Source organism: Pseudopipra pipra, chromosome 6, assembly GCF_036250125.1.
Source record: "Pseudopipra pipra isolate bDixPip1 chromosome 6, bDixPip1.hap1, whole genome shotgun sequence".
Classification (NCBI taxonomy): domain Eukaryota; kingdom Metazoa; phylum Chordata; class Aves; order Passeriformes; family Pipridae; genus Pseudopipra; species Pseudopipra pipra.
Window position 1 is genome coordinate 63807941 of NC_087554.1, and position 17589 is coordinate 63825529.

General features: G+C 44.2%; 1 protein-coding gene across 4 annotated transcripts; it reads left to right on the forward strand.

The window, feature by feature from the left end:
- The first annotated feature begins 393 nt into the window (after positions 1 to 393).
- Positions 394 to 16890, forward strand: POLE2 (DNA polymerase epsilon 2, accessory subunit). 4 transcript variants are annotated; one of them, XM_064659693.1, is made up of 19 exons: positions 2320 to 2465; positions 4094 to 4194; positions 5630 to 5705; positions 6686 to 6763; positions 7482 to 7575; positions 7962 to 8036; positions 8294 to 8377; positions 8871 to 8927; positions 9330 to 9378; positions 10320 to 10392; positions 10871 to 11043; positions 12638 to 12727; positions 12913 to 12967; positions 13291 to 13350; positions 13433 to 13510; positions 13914 to 14022; positions 15571 to 15747; positions 15869 to 15936; positions 16726 to 16890. In XM_064659693.1, exons 1-19 carry the CDS (start codon positions 2398 to 2400, stop codon positions 16742 to 16744), a joined length of 1584 nt encoding a protein of 527 aa, XP_064515763.1. In that variant the 5' UTR covers positions 2320 to 2397; the 3' UTR covers positions 16745 to 16890. The 4 variants fall into 4 exon arrangements, with proteins under 4 accessions (XP_064515764.1, XP_064515761.1, XP_064515762.1 ...); XM_064659694.1 differs by lacking the exon at positions 2320 to 2465 and adding an exon at positions 394 to 518 and having other exon boundaries at positions 15571 to 15936; XM_064659692.1 differs by lacking the exon at positions 15869 to 15936 and having other exon boundaries at positions 2311 to 2465; positions 15571 to 15819.
- Positions 16891 to 17589: the final 699 nt, after the last annotated feature.

Sequence of the window (17589 nt, forward strand, 5' to 3'; positions counted from 1 at the left end):
CATCCAAACCCTCCTGGAGCTCTGGCAGCCTTGGGGCCGTGCCCACTGCCCTGGGCAGCCTGGGCAGTGCCAACCACCCTCTGGGGGAAGAACCTTTTCCTGAGATCCGACCTAAAACTCCCCTGACACAGCTCCAGCCCTTCCCTCAGGTCCTGTCACTGGTGATAGAGAGATCAGTGCCTGTCCCAAACTTTTAAAATGAAGCCATGTACTGATAGTGCATTGGGATGGTGGTTAAAATGCAGGAGTCAGCATTTGGAGTTAAGAAAAACGTGGGTAACAGGGAAACTTATCCACAGATCAATAGGTCAGGTAGAGCTACAATGTGCTGTCTCAGGAGATGTGCACAGAGGTTTTGCAAGCAGTGACGGACATGAAAATGAGCTGTTTGTCTTGTTTGGTGTTACAAAATAATTCTATGGATCCAGGCAGATGTGCTGACTGATTGTGGACCACTGGGATCTCTCCACTGGGTTGCTGCTCTCCAGGACCTGTGATGTCCAACAAAGCCATGGCAGGTGACAGAGACAAGGAGCTGGGAATGACTTCAGACCTCCAGACAGATGGCTCAGTGAAACACAAGCCTGCAGCTTACGCTGGAATACTTTTACATATCTGGTGGGAGGCTCTAGGCAACCCAAGAGAATCCCAAATACAGCAGGATGCTGTAGGAGTGTGCTTTATATTCCCCACTTGGTCAGAGCTTTAAAGAAAACTATTCCTGGGTGAGAGGCACATCCCTTCTCCAGGTGCACCTTCCTTCTTGAGGCGAGACATGAGCTGAACGGCACAATCAGGTTTTCTTAGAAGGAGAATAAGCAGTAATTTTAGCAAATGGAAGTACTTATGTAAGGATTGGGTTCGTAATTTGCACCCATCTGTGTGCCTGCGATGAAAAATAGATCGTATTTCCTACCAAAATAGCTGAGACCTGTCAGATGGCAGCTTTTTGTCTGAAGAGAGTAGCTGCATTTTCACCTGTGAGCTCGATCCCCAATGAGGAAGAGTGGTTATAAATTATGCAGTTGAGAATGGACTACAGAAAATAGTTGTCTTTAAATCCCTGCAGACTTCTGAACGAGGAACTTTCTTTCAGAGTTGCTTTGTGAGCCTTCTGTGAGATCAAACTGTACTTACTTTGAGAGATAGGGATGAGTGTTTGACTGAAACGTGTTTTTCATCTGGGGAAAAAGCAGCTGCCCTACAAGACTGGAACTGTGGCTGCCCCTGGATCCCTGGAAGTGTCCAAGGCCAGGTGGGATGGGGCTTGGAGCAACCTGGGCTAGTGGAAGGTGTCCCTGCCCATGGCAGGGGGTGGAATGGGATGGGCTTTAAGGTCCCTTCCAACCCAGACCATTCTAATCCATGATTACATGTAAAAACAGCCCTGGAGACCATCCTGTGCTTGTCAGCCAAGACAGACCTAGTGGAAGGGGTCTCTGGCCAATGTCTGATTAAAGGTGAGAACAGGAGAAAACAAGGCACCATCCCAGGAGTACAATTCACAGCTGGATGTATTTGATGGATGTTTTGTGGCAGGTAAATCTGAGGCTGGAGAGACTGGACAGGTGAATCTGGACTACTGGAGGTGCAGTGCAACCTGTGCTGGGCCTCCAGGGAAAGAGGAGGGGGCAGCAGTGGTGTGAGCTGTAAGGCACCTGTAAGGCAACAAATAATAATACTGAGGGTAATCGCATTGAGTAACTTGTGTCAGCTGCAGCAAGTGTGTTTCACGGAAAAATGGAACGCTTTAGGTTGAAAAAACTGCCTAAGATCATCAAGTCGTTCCTCCAGCACTGTCAAGGCCACCACTGCCCCATGTCCCCAAGTGTCACATCCACGTGGTTTTTAAATCCCTCCAGGGATGGGGACTCCAGCACTGCCCTGGGCAGCTGTGCCAGGGCTGGACAACCCTTTCCGTGAGGAAATTTTCCCCAGAATCCAATCTACCGGCACAAGTTGAGGCCGTTCCCTCTCCTCCTGTCCCTTGTTCCCTGGGAGCACAGCCCGACTCCCCCCCGGCTCCCCCCTCCTGTCAGGGGGTTGCAGAGCCAGAAGGTCCCCCCTGAGCCTCCTTTTCTCCAGGTTGAGCTCCCTCAGCTCCCTCAGCCCCTCCTGCTGCTCCAGCCCCTTCCCAGCTCCATTCCCTTCCCTGGACACTCTCCAGCCCCTCCGTGTCTCTCTCATCCTGAGGGGCCCAGAACTGGACACGGCCCTGGAGGTGCCTCAGCCCTGCCCAGCACAGGGCTCGCTCCCTCGGTGCTGTGCCCACACCGCCGCTGGCACCCCCGGGGGTCGCTCTCCCCGCGGCCCAGCGGGGCCGTCCCGGGGCTCCTCCCGGCGGGGCCGGGCCGGGGCGGCGGGGGCGGCCCCGGCGCGTTTGGCGCCAAGTCCGCCATGGAGCCGGAGCGGCTGCGGCGCCGCCTCAGCTCCGCGTTCCGCCTGCGGGGGCTCCTGCTGCGGCCGTGAGTACCCGCGGGTCCCCGGGACCGCTCCGGGACCGCTCCGCCCGTCGGGATCATCCCCCGGCGGGGCTCAGGCCCGGGGGCCGGGGCTGTGGGATGGGGTCGGGGGAGCCCCGCACCCCCCGCATCCCCTCCTCGGGGCGTGATGATGCCTTTCCCCCTCTTCATCTCCCCTCTGGAATCTCCTCCAAAGCCCTGTTGTTTTGCCTTTCCTGCTGCTGTGGGCCTCTTCCGTGCCTCTATCCCTGCCTCCCACCCGTGACCCGACCGCCGTGGGTACCACCAAAGACCTGCCCGTGTTCCCCCTTGGAGCCCTCCCTGATGCCGGTGCTGGGTGTTTGGTTGGGTTCTGTTGTCTGAGACTCTGCCTGACAACTCCGGGATCTCTTTCCCAAGTTGCACTTGCCAGTCCTGTGTTCAGCATCCCCTGCTAGAAAAAGAAATAGTACTTCCAAAAGAGGAAATGACATTCCTAAAGACAGAAACGGTATTTCCAAAGGAGAAAATGGCATTTCCAAAGGCAGGAATGCTATATTTCCAGATATTATAATGTGTATTTTTTAGAGATGGCAAGTCAATTAAAAGTGGTTCCTGCTTGCAGTGGAAGGTGTCATGATTTATAGGACAGCCAGGGGCTCCATTGCTCCTGTTTTCCCTTTCTGTTTCATGTGTTAATATTAGTTCCATTTTGTTTCTGTTGTGGGTGGGATGTGATTATTTTGGACAGTGTCCTGGCACTTTCATTAGCAAGGAGTCCAAGTCCAGAACTCCTGACTCCAGGGTTCCATGAACCGAGACATTTTGAAGATCAGGCTGATAACCAAAACACCACGTTTTGGCCAGCAGATGACATTGATAAGAAAATTGTCATCTTTAACTGCAAGACCGTAGTCTAAGGATAAGGGAAGAAACAGATTTCTAATTCCTGTGTTATGTAGAATTAAAATAATTCCAATCCCAGAGATACTGATAAACTGGAGAGGGTCCTGCAGGGTCTGTGAAGGTGGTCATGGGTTGGAAGCTGTGATGTCTTGTAGGAAGAGCTGTGCTGCATCCAGGTGTGGGGCTTCCAGCATCAGAAGGATGTGGAGCTGCTGGAGCAAGTCCAGAGGAGGTCATGGAGATGCTCCAAGGGCTGAAGCCCCTCTGCTCTGGAGCCAGGCTGGGAGAGCTGGGGGGGGTTCACCTGGAGAAGGGAAGGCTCCAGGGAGAGCTGAGAGCCCCTTGCAGTGCCTAAAGGGGCTCCAAGAGAGCTGGAGAGGGACTTTGGACAAGGGATGGAGAGACAGGACAAAGGGGAATGGCTCACTGGAGATACTCAAAGCTTGGCTGGATGGGGCCCTGCTTTGAGTAGGAGATTGGACCAGATGGTCTCCAGAGGTCACTTCCAACATGGACTTAAATGTATGGAGCTGAGATTCTCAATATCCCCTTCTTGTCCTCAATGTTTTCAATCCCAGTGAGTTTTTTCTTTGACTTAAAGTAGTGCACTATTACCAGTTCTAATTGTTTCTACTTTTTTAAACCACAAGCCGTGCAGTGGTGATGTGCACAGCTGCCAAAATCAGCACAGCTTGTATAAACTCTGGAATAATTATTGCTTTTTGTTCTTTCTCCACTGGAATTAGGGATGCTCTGAAGTATCTCACTGAAGCTTTTCAGTCCATCAGTGAAGTAGAACTTGACGATGCAATTGAAAATGTCATCGATGCGGTTGAAAAACAGCCATGTGAGTAAACAATTTCTTTTTCTTAGGCAAGTTTATCTGGCACTCAGGATGTTATTTAGACAAAGGCAGAGTTACTGGCAGCAGAGGCACTCAGGTGTCATTGTAGTGTAACGGGTTGACTGAGATAAATGTGTTTGTTGACAATTTGTTTTGTTAAATACTGAAGTTTGCAGTGTCAGCAGAAGACATTTATGCCATTTAAAAAGTTGGCAGCCTGGTACTTTCCTGACTTTTCCAAAAGTGGTAAAATTTTTCAATGCCAGTTACTAAAAGTTTGTATGGACATCTTTGTACTTGAAACTATCATTTTAAATATTAAAATGGAGAGAGACTATTCACAAGAGCATGGAGTGACAGGACAAGAGAGAATGGCTCCAAATTGAAAGAGAGTAGGTTTGGATTGGATGTTGGGAAGAAATTCTTGGCTGGGAGGGTGGTGAGGCCCTGGCACAGGTTGCCCAGAGAAGCTGTGGCTGTCCCTGGATCCCTGGAAGTGTCCAAGGCCAGGTTGGATGGGGCTTGGAACAACCTGGGCTAGTGGGAGGTGTCCCTGCCCATGGCAGGGGGTGGCACTGGATGGGCTTTAAGGTCCTTTCCAACCCAAACCATTTTGGGATTTTATGAGAAAATAACCCAAAGAAATAATGAGAAATTAATTCACTTCTTATTCGGTAATCTGGGCCCAGAAAAGGGTTGCTGAGAGGTGTGATCTGAGGGGTCTGGCAGCACGAAACAGGAGTTGTAGCAGCTTTAATTAAAGGATTTGACTGACAGAGGATGCCTGACTTGTATTTAGTGATCAGAGCTTATGAGAACTAGGAAACATGGGCTCACTTCCAGTTTTTGGCCAAGGAGATTCAAATCCGTATAAATATGATCTAAAATAAAACCCAGGCCTTAGGTGAGTTCAGGAAACCTTCCCAGCCTATCCTATTTATTCCTAATTAAATCCAGAGGGGCACATGCTTGTTCTATTAGTGTTCAGAAATATTTTTAATTTCAACTGTCAGTTTAAATCCACAAAGACAACAATGTGCCCGTCTCCAAAACTGTGTTGGAATACTTCCTTATGACAGCAATCCATGTGATAATGTTCTGGAACAGAATTAACGTCCAGAATGTGAAAGCTCCACTCTTAGCACATTTGTGATGTATTTGGCAGCTTTGCATAAACTATAATTGTCTTGTTCTCCATGTTTAAGGAATCAATGGTGGGCACAGTGTGTTTTTTGCTACAAGTGTGTCCTTTTGGTGACAATATTAAGAGATCCATTTGTAAACACCGTGTGTCCTGAGCTTACAGAAAATGTGCTTATTTGTGTAATGGATTCCTCTGACAAGACTCAGCCACTCGTTGTAAAATATTTGAGACCCACTTCCTCAGTGCATTCCACAGGCTGCAGTTGTTGTAATCCTTGGAAATTTTTCTTTCCAGTGTCATCCAACATGATTGAACAATCCACGGTGGAAACAGCAGTCCAGGAATGCAGCCGGGCACCGGATGAAACCACGTACGGTGACACTTGGGTTGTTTTATCCGAGGTTTATGGGTGTGCATCTCCTTATTTCTCCTCAGGAAATAAATGTCAGGCATTTTCTGCGGTGCTGCACATGCAGTAATTGCTTTTGTGCAGGTTTGTAATGTTCCTCCTCAGAGGGTTTGTTCTCGTGGATTGGCCTCCGGGGAGTTCTAAATATAATCTGGCGTTCTGGAATTCAAATGCTGTGGTTGTGTGTTCCGTGTGGGACAGGTTGAGTGTTAACCAACACTTCTGTTCATGCTTTTCTCTAGGTGAAAATAATCTCAGGTTATCTTTGGGCCTTTCTTGTCTGAGAGCACTTTGAAAAGTTTTCCTCCATGGTGCTCGTTCCTGCTTTTTTTGTATAGTTTTCTGAAACCCCTGATTGATTTTCCCGCTCTGATAACGAGCTGTGGAGCAATTCCTGCAGTTCCTGAGAACTTTGTGATGGTGATGAATGTGTTTCCTTTAGTATTTATGTTGTATTGACATTGCAATGCAAAGCATGAAAAGAACTGGTTGGCTGGGCATGTCAATTGGATGCTGTCATCCCACAGCCTCTCAAGATGGAGCAAATTTGGGTTTAACTTTTCTCCTTGTCGTTGGAACCTTTATGATGCGGGTGGTTTGAGCGTGACTTTTCTTTGTGGGGCTTTTTATACTTCAGAGGAATCTGCGTGCACAGATCCTCAGTGTCCTGAAAGGAAAAGCTCTCCAGATCACAAGGACAAACTCTCTTTAATTATTTAATTAGAAGATGCAGTTGTATCCAGTGGATGCAGGACAAAACAGAATATAAAGTAGAAGGATGCAGGAGAAATGGTGATAACACAGGGTGGCAGCGAACAAAGCAGATGTAATTTTATTCAACATATTTGTTACTGTTTGTTTCAGCCACTTCATCGAATCACAGAATGGGTTGGGTTGGAAAATAATGTTCAAGTAACGCTGTAAATGAATTCTTGTTTCAGAGAAAATGTTTTCAACATTATTGGAGCCTTTGACATTCCACGTTACATTTATAATGCAGAAAGGAAGAAGTTCCTACCGTAAGTCTTCCATATTTTAAGTTTCAATTACTTCTTGGTTTAAGAAAAAAAAAGCCTCTATTTCTATAATGTTTGAAGTCTGTTTTTAATCTTTCCCTCTTGGGTCTGTTCACCTCAAGCCTGAGTGAGAAAGGTAGTAAATGTTTCAAACCATAAACCATGTTTATGCCATCTAATGAATAAAAAAGACAGTCAGGCTGAGGACATACATCACTAAATGTAGCTTGGGCTTGTTTTTTTCTGGCATTTGGCTGTTTAAATTTTTTTTTTTTAAATAAATTTGGTCTGTCTGTTGGGTGTATTTATTTCTTAGCCTGTACCTTGCAGCTCCCTGAAGCCCTGGGGGATTTCTAAGGAGAACTCCAAATGCTAAAACAAAAAGAAAAATTAGGAGCAGCTGGAGGAATAATACTCTTGTTCATGGCCACTTAAAAGGCATAACTGCTTTTTATAAAAAAAAAATGGATTTCTGCAGAGGCCCATTTGGGTGGAAGGATAAATCTCAAGGCCTGGGAGTTAGCAGGAAGGGAAATGGATGTAGCCTTCAAAATACAGGAACACAGGATCCAGAGCAGGAATATTCCTCGTGGAGTAACTAAATCACGCAGCAGCGTTTGGAGCTTTCTCAGCCTCCCAGAACTTTTAGATCAATAAGTAATTTTCGTGTGTGGGATGTGCCTTTTTGTTTCAAACCTTGCCTGTGTTGAACTCCTTGCAGTCTGTCGATGACCAACCTCCCTGCACCGAGTTTGTTTGGGACTGCCAGAGATAAAGCAGAGCTGTTCCGTGAGCGCTACTCCATCCTGCAGCAGGTCAGGGAACTCTGCCTTTCTGTGAGCAGCAGAGGTGTCCTCGGGGATATATCCTAAATCCTCCTCTTCCAAAAATACACTGTGCCATTGCACCTCTTTGCCTCGTGCTTTCACATAAACTCCCTTCCCTCCTGGTAGTCAGAAATAACTTATTTCAGAGACCGTCACAGAATACGTTTTTTTAGGCTTAGTCTTATTATCCAGTGTTACTGATCATCTGTTTCTTGGAAGCAAATTCTCGTCAGAGGAGCTGATTAATTAAAAATGGCTGGATAAAATAGAGTAAGAACTTTATGAAGTAGTCTGCACAGTGGTTGTGGTGAACTGGCTTTTTGACACTGCTCATTTGTTTTTAAACCGACTTACTTCAATTTTGGTGTCTGCAGAGGACTCACAGACACGAGTTGTTCACTCCCTCACCAATTGTGGCTCACCCTGATGACAGCAAGAGCAAATTCCAGGTAAAAAAAATCGTGTTCTTTTCAGTTTTAATCCAGTTTTAAGCAAAATAATCCCGGTAGCCTTTACTGGAAGTCTTTTCCTAAACTGTGCTGCGTTCAGACACGTGCCCCTGATTTTTCTAATGAGCCTGTATCCTCTCATAGCTCATTTGTGTATTTATGTAAAACATGTGCTGAGTGGTGCCTTGTCTTGCTTAAGAACAGGCACCTGGAGGGTTTGATTTAGTTCTGATTTGGTTCTTTGCCTTTGGTTCCAGCTAAAGACCGTAGAAACTCTCCTGGGCAATACAGCCAGAGTGGGAGAAGTGATTGTGCTTGGGATGATCACTCAGCTTAAGGAGGTGAGCTCCTTCCTCCTTTTATTTGTGAGTTACAATATGTCAGAAAATGAGAGCACCTAAATATCTCACCACTGGATCCATTCCAATGGGCTTTTCCACCAGCAGTTGGTGCCAGTGTGAGAGGGGAAAATGTCTTTGTCTTCTCACTGCAGAATTTTGTAATGCTTTATGTCAGCAACCAGAACCAGTCAGAACTTTTAGGCTTGTCCCTTCCTGAAGGGCTGGAGCTTCCAGTGACTGTGTTTGGACTTGGAATTTCCTTGGACTGTGATTTTAGGGGAGGGAGGCACCAGCAGTCCCAAGTACAGCAGCTCAAAGGGAACCTGCTGAGATACACTTACTATAAACTACATTATTTTCAGTTCTGCCAGTGTGTTCTAAGCTTACTATATGAAACCCAGCCAAATTATTTGTAAATACTGACTGATAGATGCCTCTCATGGAAGCATTTATGTGTTTGGGTATATTTTGCTTTATTAAATCTGCTTTTTAGGGGAAATATTTCCTAGAAGACCCCACAGGAGTCGTCCAGCTGGACCTCAGTAAAGCAATATCCTTTTTCTGTGATGGAAGAGCTGAAGGAATTTCCTGTAGACCTGCAGAATTTTAAATTGAATAGTAAATCAATACTGACCATTAAAAATTATATATTGAGAATTGCAGCACTCTCTTTCTCTCCTTTGTTTCAAATTCCTTGGCTGCTGCAGCTCCCTGCCCTTTCTCCCAGGACAAGGTCAGTATTCCTCCTAGTGGAAGCAGAGCCTGTTTCTGGTTTTGGGCTCCTTATGGACTTACCTGCTCATAGACCAGGGAATTTCCAGGCTCTTCAGGCAGCCTGTGAACTTTCAGTAGCATCCAAATATATTACACCAGCTGCAAAGCAGATTCTGGCTAAAGAACCTACTTTAAGAATCCTGATCTAAGAAAAACACATTCCTTAACCTTCCTGCACCAGTTCCACAGTGGGTTATATACTGAATCCTGCTTTGTTCTGGCAGAAGGTAAAGCAGAGGGGGTTGTTTTTAGCTTGTGATAAATTATTCTGTTCAGGCTGTCACTGCCAGATGTGGCTGAATGGACAAGTCTCATGTTGACAAGGCTTGGCCATAAGTGAGTCTGTGGCTGAGATTTTTGGCCATAAACCTGTTGCTTTGTGGGGTCTGGAGGCAGAGAGCAGGAATTTGAGGGTTTCAGGGTGTTGGGGGGGATGTGAGCACCTGTAGCAGCTTTGAGGGTTGGCCTCAGCGTGGCTCCAGCTTTGGAGGAGTTATGACTGGATTGGGAAGATAAACTAGGATATCCAAACAGTGTGATTTAACAGTCTGAAAATGCTGCTTTGTGTTGGCACAGCTTGGTCCTTCAAAGGCTTTAAAGAGTCTTCTCCTTAAGATGATGTCGGGCTTTGCAGTTTGGGAGCCTTGTTCTGGCACAAAAATGGCTATTTCTGTTTGTGGAATGTTCCTCTGTGCAATATGCACAACTCAGTCTGTTTTCTGGTGTGTTCTGTGTTTAAAATTTAGAGAGTGAATAGAAGTTGGGAGCACAAATGATAGTGGGGACAAGTGTCACCCTGTTCCTTCTAAAAGATGGAACAGTCCTTGAGACAAAGTGCATTTGATGGGGACTCTTTCAGGGCAGGGCCAGCAGAAATGATGCCTGTTCCCCTGCATTCTCCCTTGGGTTGAGGGGGTTGTTTTTGTAGCTGTGCAGCAAAATCCATCCAGAGAAGTGTGTGGGGTTAACAAAACACTTGGTTTCTTGCTCAGCCTGTTTTCCAGCCAGATCCTTCCGTGGCCTGGTTCTGGGACTGGTGCTATCACAGGAGGGATTGATGGAGGCTGGGAATAGCTGTGCAGCACAGCTGCCAACCCTCTGACTAATGTCTAGGACATGCTGCTGTTAGAAAGACTAAAGGTTATTTTGCTGTTCCAAAATCTCTTAGGTTGGTACGAGGATGAAGTTTTTCATGTGAACGCTTTTGGATTTCCGCCCACTGAGCCTTCTGCTACCACGAGGTATAAAGCTGACTTTTGGCAGCCTCACTCCTTATTTTCTTCAGGGTTTCTAAGTAAGAACATTATTATTTTAAAATTTCTGTGACATTCAAGTATGTTATTTGTCCTCCTCCCCGAATGCTTCAAAATAAATACAGTTTTAAGGAAGCAATTCTGGGACTTTCTGCTCTGCTTGGACCAGCACTAAAGCTTGGAATGTTGGCAGAAAAACCCTTCCAAAGGCCTTTGGGCTCGGCATATTAATTGAAATTGGGATCTAAGCCCTTCTCAGTTGCAAAACTAGGGAATTGTTACATGGGAATAACAAATTCCTTGTTGCTTGAAGAGTGGATCATAGAATCCCAGAATCCCAGAATGGTCTAGTGGAAGGTGTCCCTGCCCATGGCAGGGGGTTGGAATGAGATGAGCTTTAAGATCCCTTCCAACCCAAACCATTCTGGGGTTCTGTGATCCTAATTTGAATATCTGAATGATGTAGAGCCTTCTATGGGAACATAAACTTCTTTGGAGGCCCTTCTTCATCGTCAGTAAAGGCTTCTGCCAAACTAAAGCAGCTGGAGGAAGAAAACGAAGATGCCATGTTTGTCTTTCTTTCTGATGTGTGGCTGGACCAAGCAGAAGTGCTGGAAAAGCTTCACATGATGTTTTCAGGTGGGTGAGAATTGCTTTGACTCTAAACCTTGTTTTCATCCTTTGTTTTCATAAATTTGTAGTACTAACATTGCTTTGGCCAGTGGCCATTTTATGTGCTGTGACAAGAACGTTTCTCTTGCTCCTGAAAGTTCTTCCTAGGCTTAGTTTTAAGAAAACTCCTATTTCAGAGAGATGAGCACTGCTTCCCACTGCCAGAGGGCAGGGTTAAGTGGGATATTGGGAAGGAATTGTTGGCTGGGAGGGTGGGGAGGGGCGGGCACAGGTTGCCCAGAGAAGCTGTGGCTGCCCCTGGATCCCTGGAAGTGTCCAAGGCCAGGCTGGATGGGACTTGGAGCAACCTGGGCTAGTGGGAGGTGTCCCTGCCCATGGCAGGGGGTTGGAACTGGATGAGCTTTAAGATCCCTTCCCACCTAAACCATTCCATGATTCTGTGAGTAGAAATGTTGACAACACTGGGATAACAAAGCATCTGTGAATTGCTTCTCTGCATTCCAGAGCAGTTTAGGAACAGCTTGTCCTGTCAGCCTTAGATAGAATGGAAGTGTGAGAGGGTGGCTGCTTTAAAAATAAACAACGCGGAATTAAGGGCGAGAAAACTGCTCCTCGCCTAAAGAGAGCTGGACACAAATTAACACACTCATCCAGAAGTTACAAAACCAGCTCAGTATCTGGATCAGAGCTGGGAAATCCTTGAAGCAGAGGATTGGACCCGATCCAAGATTTCAGGTGCCGAGGTGATAAAAGGGACTCTTGTCGGTGAGATTCGTGTGCTGAACTCACCCGGCAGAGATGCAGACGCTGCATTTCCTATTTCAGGCTTTTAATAGGCAAGTGATTACCTTCATAATTATAACCTAAGAGGAATAGCTGAGTGGAATAGCAAGGAAAATATTGATGAGCCGTTTCTCTGGCATAAGCAATTCTGTTCTGTTTACCAACCCGACTGAAAACCACTGAAGTAAATCCAAGTCTGGTCCTGCATGTGAGGAAAATGGAGAGTAACTGGGATGTGAGATGAATGCCTGAGTAGATGTTTCTATTTTTATTTTAGGGATGGGAATCAGGTTTCTTCTTTCACCCATTGCTATGAAGCCTTGTGTTTCTGGGTGATTAGGGAGATTGTCAGGATTCATCAAATCCTTAAACTACTCAGGCAGTTCCAGTTACTGTTGCTTTATAATGCCAAAGAATGAATTAAATATTGGTGGAGCCTTGAATTAGAGTGATCATGGAGGTTAATAGCAATCCATTGCTGCCTACTTGCTGTTTCTCTCTTTAAGGAGCTATAGTACATTTTAAAATTGTATTATTTATCATATTGCATGTTGTATTATTCTCTGGGCTGGGTCAGCAGTTGGATACACAAAAAACAATGTTGAGACTGGGCTCCCTTGAAGTGCCATTTGTACATTGTCATCACCCTTTTTAAGCTAAAACCAGCCTGTATCAAGAAAATAGTTCATGTGTATTTATAGCAGCAGAGCTTGAAGTGCCGTTTCAGTTTCTGCCTTTCATGGAAGGGGCTGGAAGCTGAGTGCTGGAAGATACCAAAGTGAATGGAATATAGTCACAGATCCTCTTGTTTTCCCAGGTTATTCCTCTGCACCTCCCACCTGCTTTTTCTTCTGTGGAAATTTTTCATCGGCGCCATATGGAAAAAATCAAATTCAGTCACTGAAAGGTAGGGAAGTCCCTGTAAACAGTCAGGCATGTGCAGTAAATTAAAATAATGATGGCAAACAAAGGAAGAGAGCAGAAAATAAACCCTTATTTTCTAAGTGACACATTTTTAATGCACTTGGAGGGGTGATTCATGCAACGTGTGTTTATTATCTAACCGGGTGTTCTATTTTTTCCTGGCTCCAGGTTCTTTGAAGGCCCTTGCAGATATTATATGTGAACACCCCAGCATTCATAAAAGGTACAGGGCAAGGGGAATTAATGTTTGTTTTGTGAAACCTTTTAATTACTTCAAGGTAGTAAGAGATAACCGTGTTTTCTCTTTCCTGTGAACCAGCTGTGATCAGATAACGAGCTGGTTTTGTAACAGGCCTGCAAGTTTGTTTTGGGAGCAGTGTGAGGCTTTGATTTTATCTGAAATAGCTGGGGCATGGAAACTGCTAATGAGGGAGCCCAGGTCTCTCCCTGGAATATTTTTTTCTGGCTCCTGATCTTTGAATTCCTATCATTAGACCTACTTTCCAGAGTGTCTGTGTAAAAGTGATACCTTTTCACTTTTTGCAGTAGTCGATTTGTGTTTGTCCCTGGCCCTGAAGACCCTGGTCCTGGTTCTATTTTACCAAGGTCAGTTTGCTCAAGAATTTGGAGTTAAATAGTTAAAGAAGGGAAGAATTTTTGTTGATCCACCTGCTGCTATTTATTTTAGACCTCCCCTGGCTGAAAATATTACTCAGGAATTCAGACAGCTGGTGCCATTTTCAGTTTTCACCACGAATCCTTGCAGGTAACGGTGCAAAGTGCTATTTTTATTTATTTGTTTATTTTACTAAATGACTGATCTATGTAATTTTCAAAACCTACAAATTTTGGAAAAATTGGTCTTAAATTTGTCAAACCAATAGAATTCTTCACATGCATGAATTGTAACTAGTTCTAAATGCATTAAGACATAAATAAATCAGTGATGAAAGGCAATAGAGCTAGAAGTTTGACAGTGCTATAAAAATCCTGCTCAAAAGCATCATGTCTTTCTGAATCTGGAGGAAATGAAGGGAAGATGGGTAAATATTATTTTAATTCAAATGTGCTTTTTTTATTTGGCTGTATTAGAGGGAGATCAACTTAATAATGCAGCTCCCTAGTTTTTAGGTTCATCTTATTTAATTTCATTACTCTTTTCCACTTAGGATTCAATACTGCACCCAAGAAATTATTATCTTTCGTGAAGATTTGGTCAACAAAATGTGCAGAAACTGTGTCAGGTTCCCCAGCAGCAACATGGACATTCCCAACCACGTGAGTGAGTCGTGTTGAGCACCTTTTGCCAGGATTTTTGACCTCTTTATTGACCAGTAGGTCTGGATTTTGGGTGCTCTGATCCTCATTCTCATGACACATTGCAAGAGGAACCCAGAGGGACTGGAAGGAGGATCTATACATTTAGCATTTTTACCTTTCTTTTCATTTTGACAGTAAAATATCTCAAACCATGATACTTTCAGGTGGTATTGAGCCATTCTGTCACACTGCAGGTGCCCTTGAACACAAAACTTCCTAGCAGCCAATTTTCTGTGCACCAACCATGAATGTCTACCAAGAAACATTGATTCCTAAAGGCAGAATTGAACACAAATTATTTTTTTTGAAGATTTGATTGGTTATCCAGTGCCATTTGCAGTAAAGCAGCATGTCACTTTTCAAAAAATTCACCTGCTTGTTTTGTCTTCTCACTTGAAGTCTTAATCCTGCTTTTTATACGTCAAATTATGGCTCTAGTTAATGAACCCTCAGCAGGAGCTGGTGGGATTTACTGATATAATTGGATGAGAATGAAGCAGGTAGTACTGGCTCATTGCAGTGATGGATGGAACCTGGTTTTATTTATTTTACAGGGGGGTTTTTTTGTTTGCTTGACTCAGAAACTTGTTTTAGCCCTTTCTTCCTTCATCACAACAGTGCTCAGTGTCTTTGTGAACCCACAGTGAACAGCGAAGTACCTTGATTTTGGTGTGCACATTTGCATTCCTGTCACTTCCCTGTGCTCACAGAGGGCTTCCTTTCCAGGAAGGAATCACGAAAGAAATGTAAAATTATGTACTGCAACCCTTTCTGCAGATGCTTTTGCATACTCCACTTTATCTCTGCCTTTTTTGGCCCTCTCACTATTTTTTTTTTTAATTCAAAAAAAAAAAAAAAAGTGGGAAATTTTGTTGCTAAGAAAGGAATCGAAATCATTTGGGAATCAAATGATTTCCTCGGTTCAGGGGAAAGACTGTTAAAGTGTGGATTTTATTGTTAACTAATACTTCAAGGAAAGCCATGAGGGGAAAAAAAAACAATCTATAAAATGAAATTTATGGCATTGTTGGTACTTCCTGGGCTGGAGAAACAGGTAAGTAGATTTTCTTGGGGAGTCTGAACGATCAAGTAGTTTTGATATCTTCAAATATTATTGTAAAGAAAGCCATGAGGGGAAAAAAAACAATCTATAAAATGAAATTTATGGCATTGTTGGTACTTCCTGGGCTGGAGGAACAGGTAAGTAGATTTTTTTGGAGAGTAGTTTTGATATCTTCAAATATTGCCTGATATGCTTTAGAAAGGACTTTGTGTATTGAAAAACCCCACAACACAAAAATGAAAAGAGCAGCTGAGTGCTGTAGGGGAGCTGCTTCTTTACTCCAGAAATTATTAACGATCAGAGGGAGTCAGATAAAAAAAAAAAAAAGAAAACATCTTCAAGTTCAAAGCTTCTTTATTAACAAGCATTGGCATCTGTAGGAACGAATTCGACTTGGAAAAAAAAAAAAGCCTTCAAACCCACGATTTCTGCTTCCCTTGCAGTTTGTGAAGACCATTTTGTCCCAGGGCCACCTGACCCCGCTCCCGCTGTACGTCAGCCCCGTGTACTGGGCCTACGACTACTCCCTGAGGGTTTATCCCGTGCCAGACGTGCTCGTGGTGGCGGATAAACACGACCCCTTCACTGTCACCAACACCGACTGCCTCTGCATCAACCCCGTAAGATTCCCCGGGGCCTTCCCGAAAGGAAAAGCGGCCGCGGTCGCCTCCCAACGTGTCTCTCACCATCTGGTCGGTGTTTCACTCACACGAGTGTGGTTTGTACGTTTTCCTTTCACAGGGTTCGTTTCCAAGAAGCGGATTTTCGTTCAAGGTGTTCTACCCCTCCAACAAGACAGTTGAAGACAGGTAAATCTATTCACTTTCTCATATAAAACGAAGTGTTTCCTTATGTTCTGACTTCCTGATTATCAGGAGGAACACAGAAAATGGATAACATAAAGAGAAGCAAATGTTTTATCAATTTAACTGACTTATGCTTCATACTTAGGCAGGGTAAGAAATCCAAATGCCCAGAAGCAATAAATTTAGAACTTGCAGTCAAATATCAATGATGGGAAGCAGAATGCAGAAGTAAAAGGAAAGATGACTGTACTGTATGATTTTCAACAGTCGAAACCTGATTGGGAAACAGATTTGTTTCTGGGGATGATGCTTGCTACATAACTTAATTAAATTTAGGAACAATTCCTAAATTGTTCATTTTGTGATCATCTTCAAGCCCAGAAGTCACTTTCATGCTCTGATTTCACATATTTTTAAATCTGTACTTATTCAAACTGTGGCCTTCCACTGACTGGAAAAAGACCAGCTGCAACACCAAAAAGTATTAAAAGTATCAAAGGCCTTACAATGGATGAAAATTTGCCTGTTTGAAATAATGATGGTATAACCCCATAGGAAAAGCATAGATTTATCTTGTCTTATGGTTTCTTGCCTTGTTACAGAAACCTTCCAAGGGAATTAATAATGAATCAGCCCATGTAACCTTTATTTGAATATAAAAAATACCATACTTTAGGTCTTTAAATAGTTTAAAACATTATCAAGTCTTTAATAGAGCAGGACATAGAATAGTATTGTGAACTATCTTTAGGAAAAAAACCCCTAAATATTGTTTTTCTTTGGTATTTTCAGCAAGCTTCAGGGGCTGTGAATTTCTGCAAGATGGCAAAAAGGGAGTGAGCCCATGTGAAGCCAACTCCAGCTCTTATTTTTCAGATGTCTTTGTTTTATGATGTATTATGGACTTTTTATAATAAATGTCAAATTTTGTTTACAAATAAACTTTTACAGGAAAAACCACTGGTGTCAGTTTAGTGTAAAGTGTAGAGTCAGAGTCAAGAATTGGCAAAGCATAGAAAAAGGCAACTGTGTATAAAACAGGAAAGATCTGTCTTTAAAAAAAGAAATTAAGGATAGGGAGAACTTTGTCTAGTTGAACTGAGAGCTGGTTATCTGCAGGAGATACTGGGAATGTGGAATAGGATTCGTCTTTGGATGGGAAAGGGCCAGAAAAGATTTGTGAGGTGTTGTTTGATGGCAGTACATAATCTGTTTGCAGATTGTGTTATGCAGATAGGGATAGGAGAGGTAAGATGAGCAAGGACATGGTCCTTTGAACTTCTGGAGAAGGTTGGGAGGACGAAATCTTGCAGAAGGAGCAGTCAGGAAGGTGGGAAAGAGTCAGGGATTGGGTTTTGATGAAACCAAGCAAACACTCCTCCACACGCTCGTGGGCATTGAGACCAGAGAAGCAGCCTGGGACTACCCCAAAGTGCCCAGACCAGGTGTAGAACAGAGAGGGGACCCTTGTCACCAGGAATTGTGTTTCAGAGACACTTCCCAATGTGCTGGCACGGCCTGAGAACAGCTCAGAGGCAGGAACAGAGGGAAAGCAGGATCTGGGCTCTGAGGGGCCATCGGGTAGGGGATGGGAGGTGGGTACAAGAGGCATGAACTGGACTGCCAAGGACTTAAACCCAAACTGCAGGACAGGCT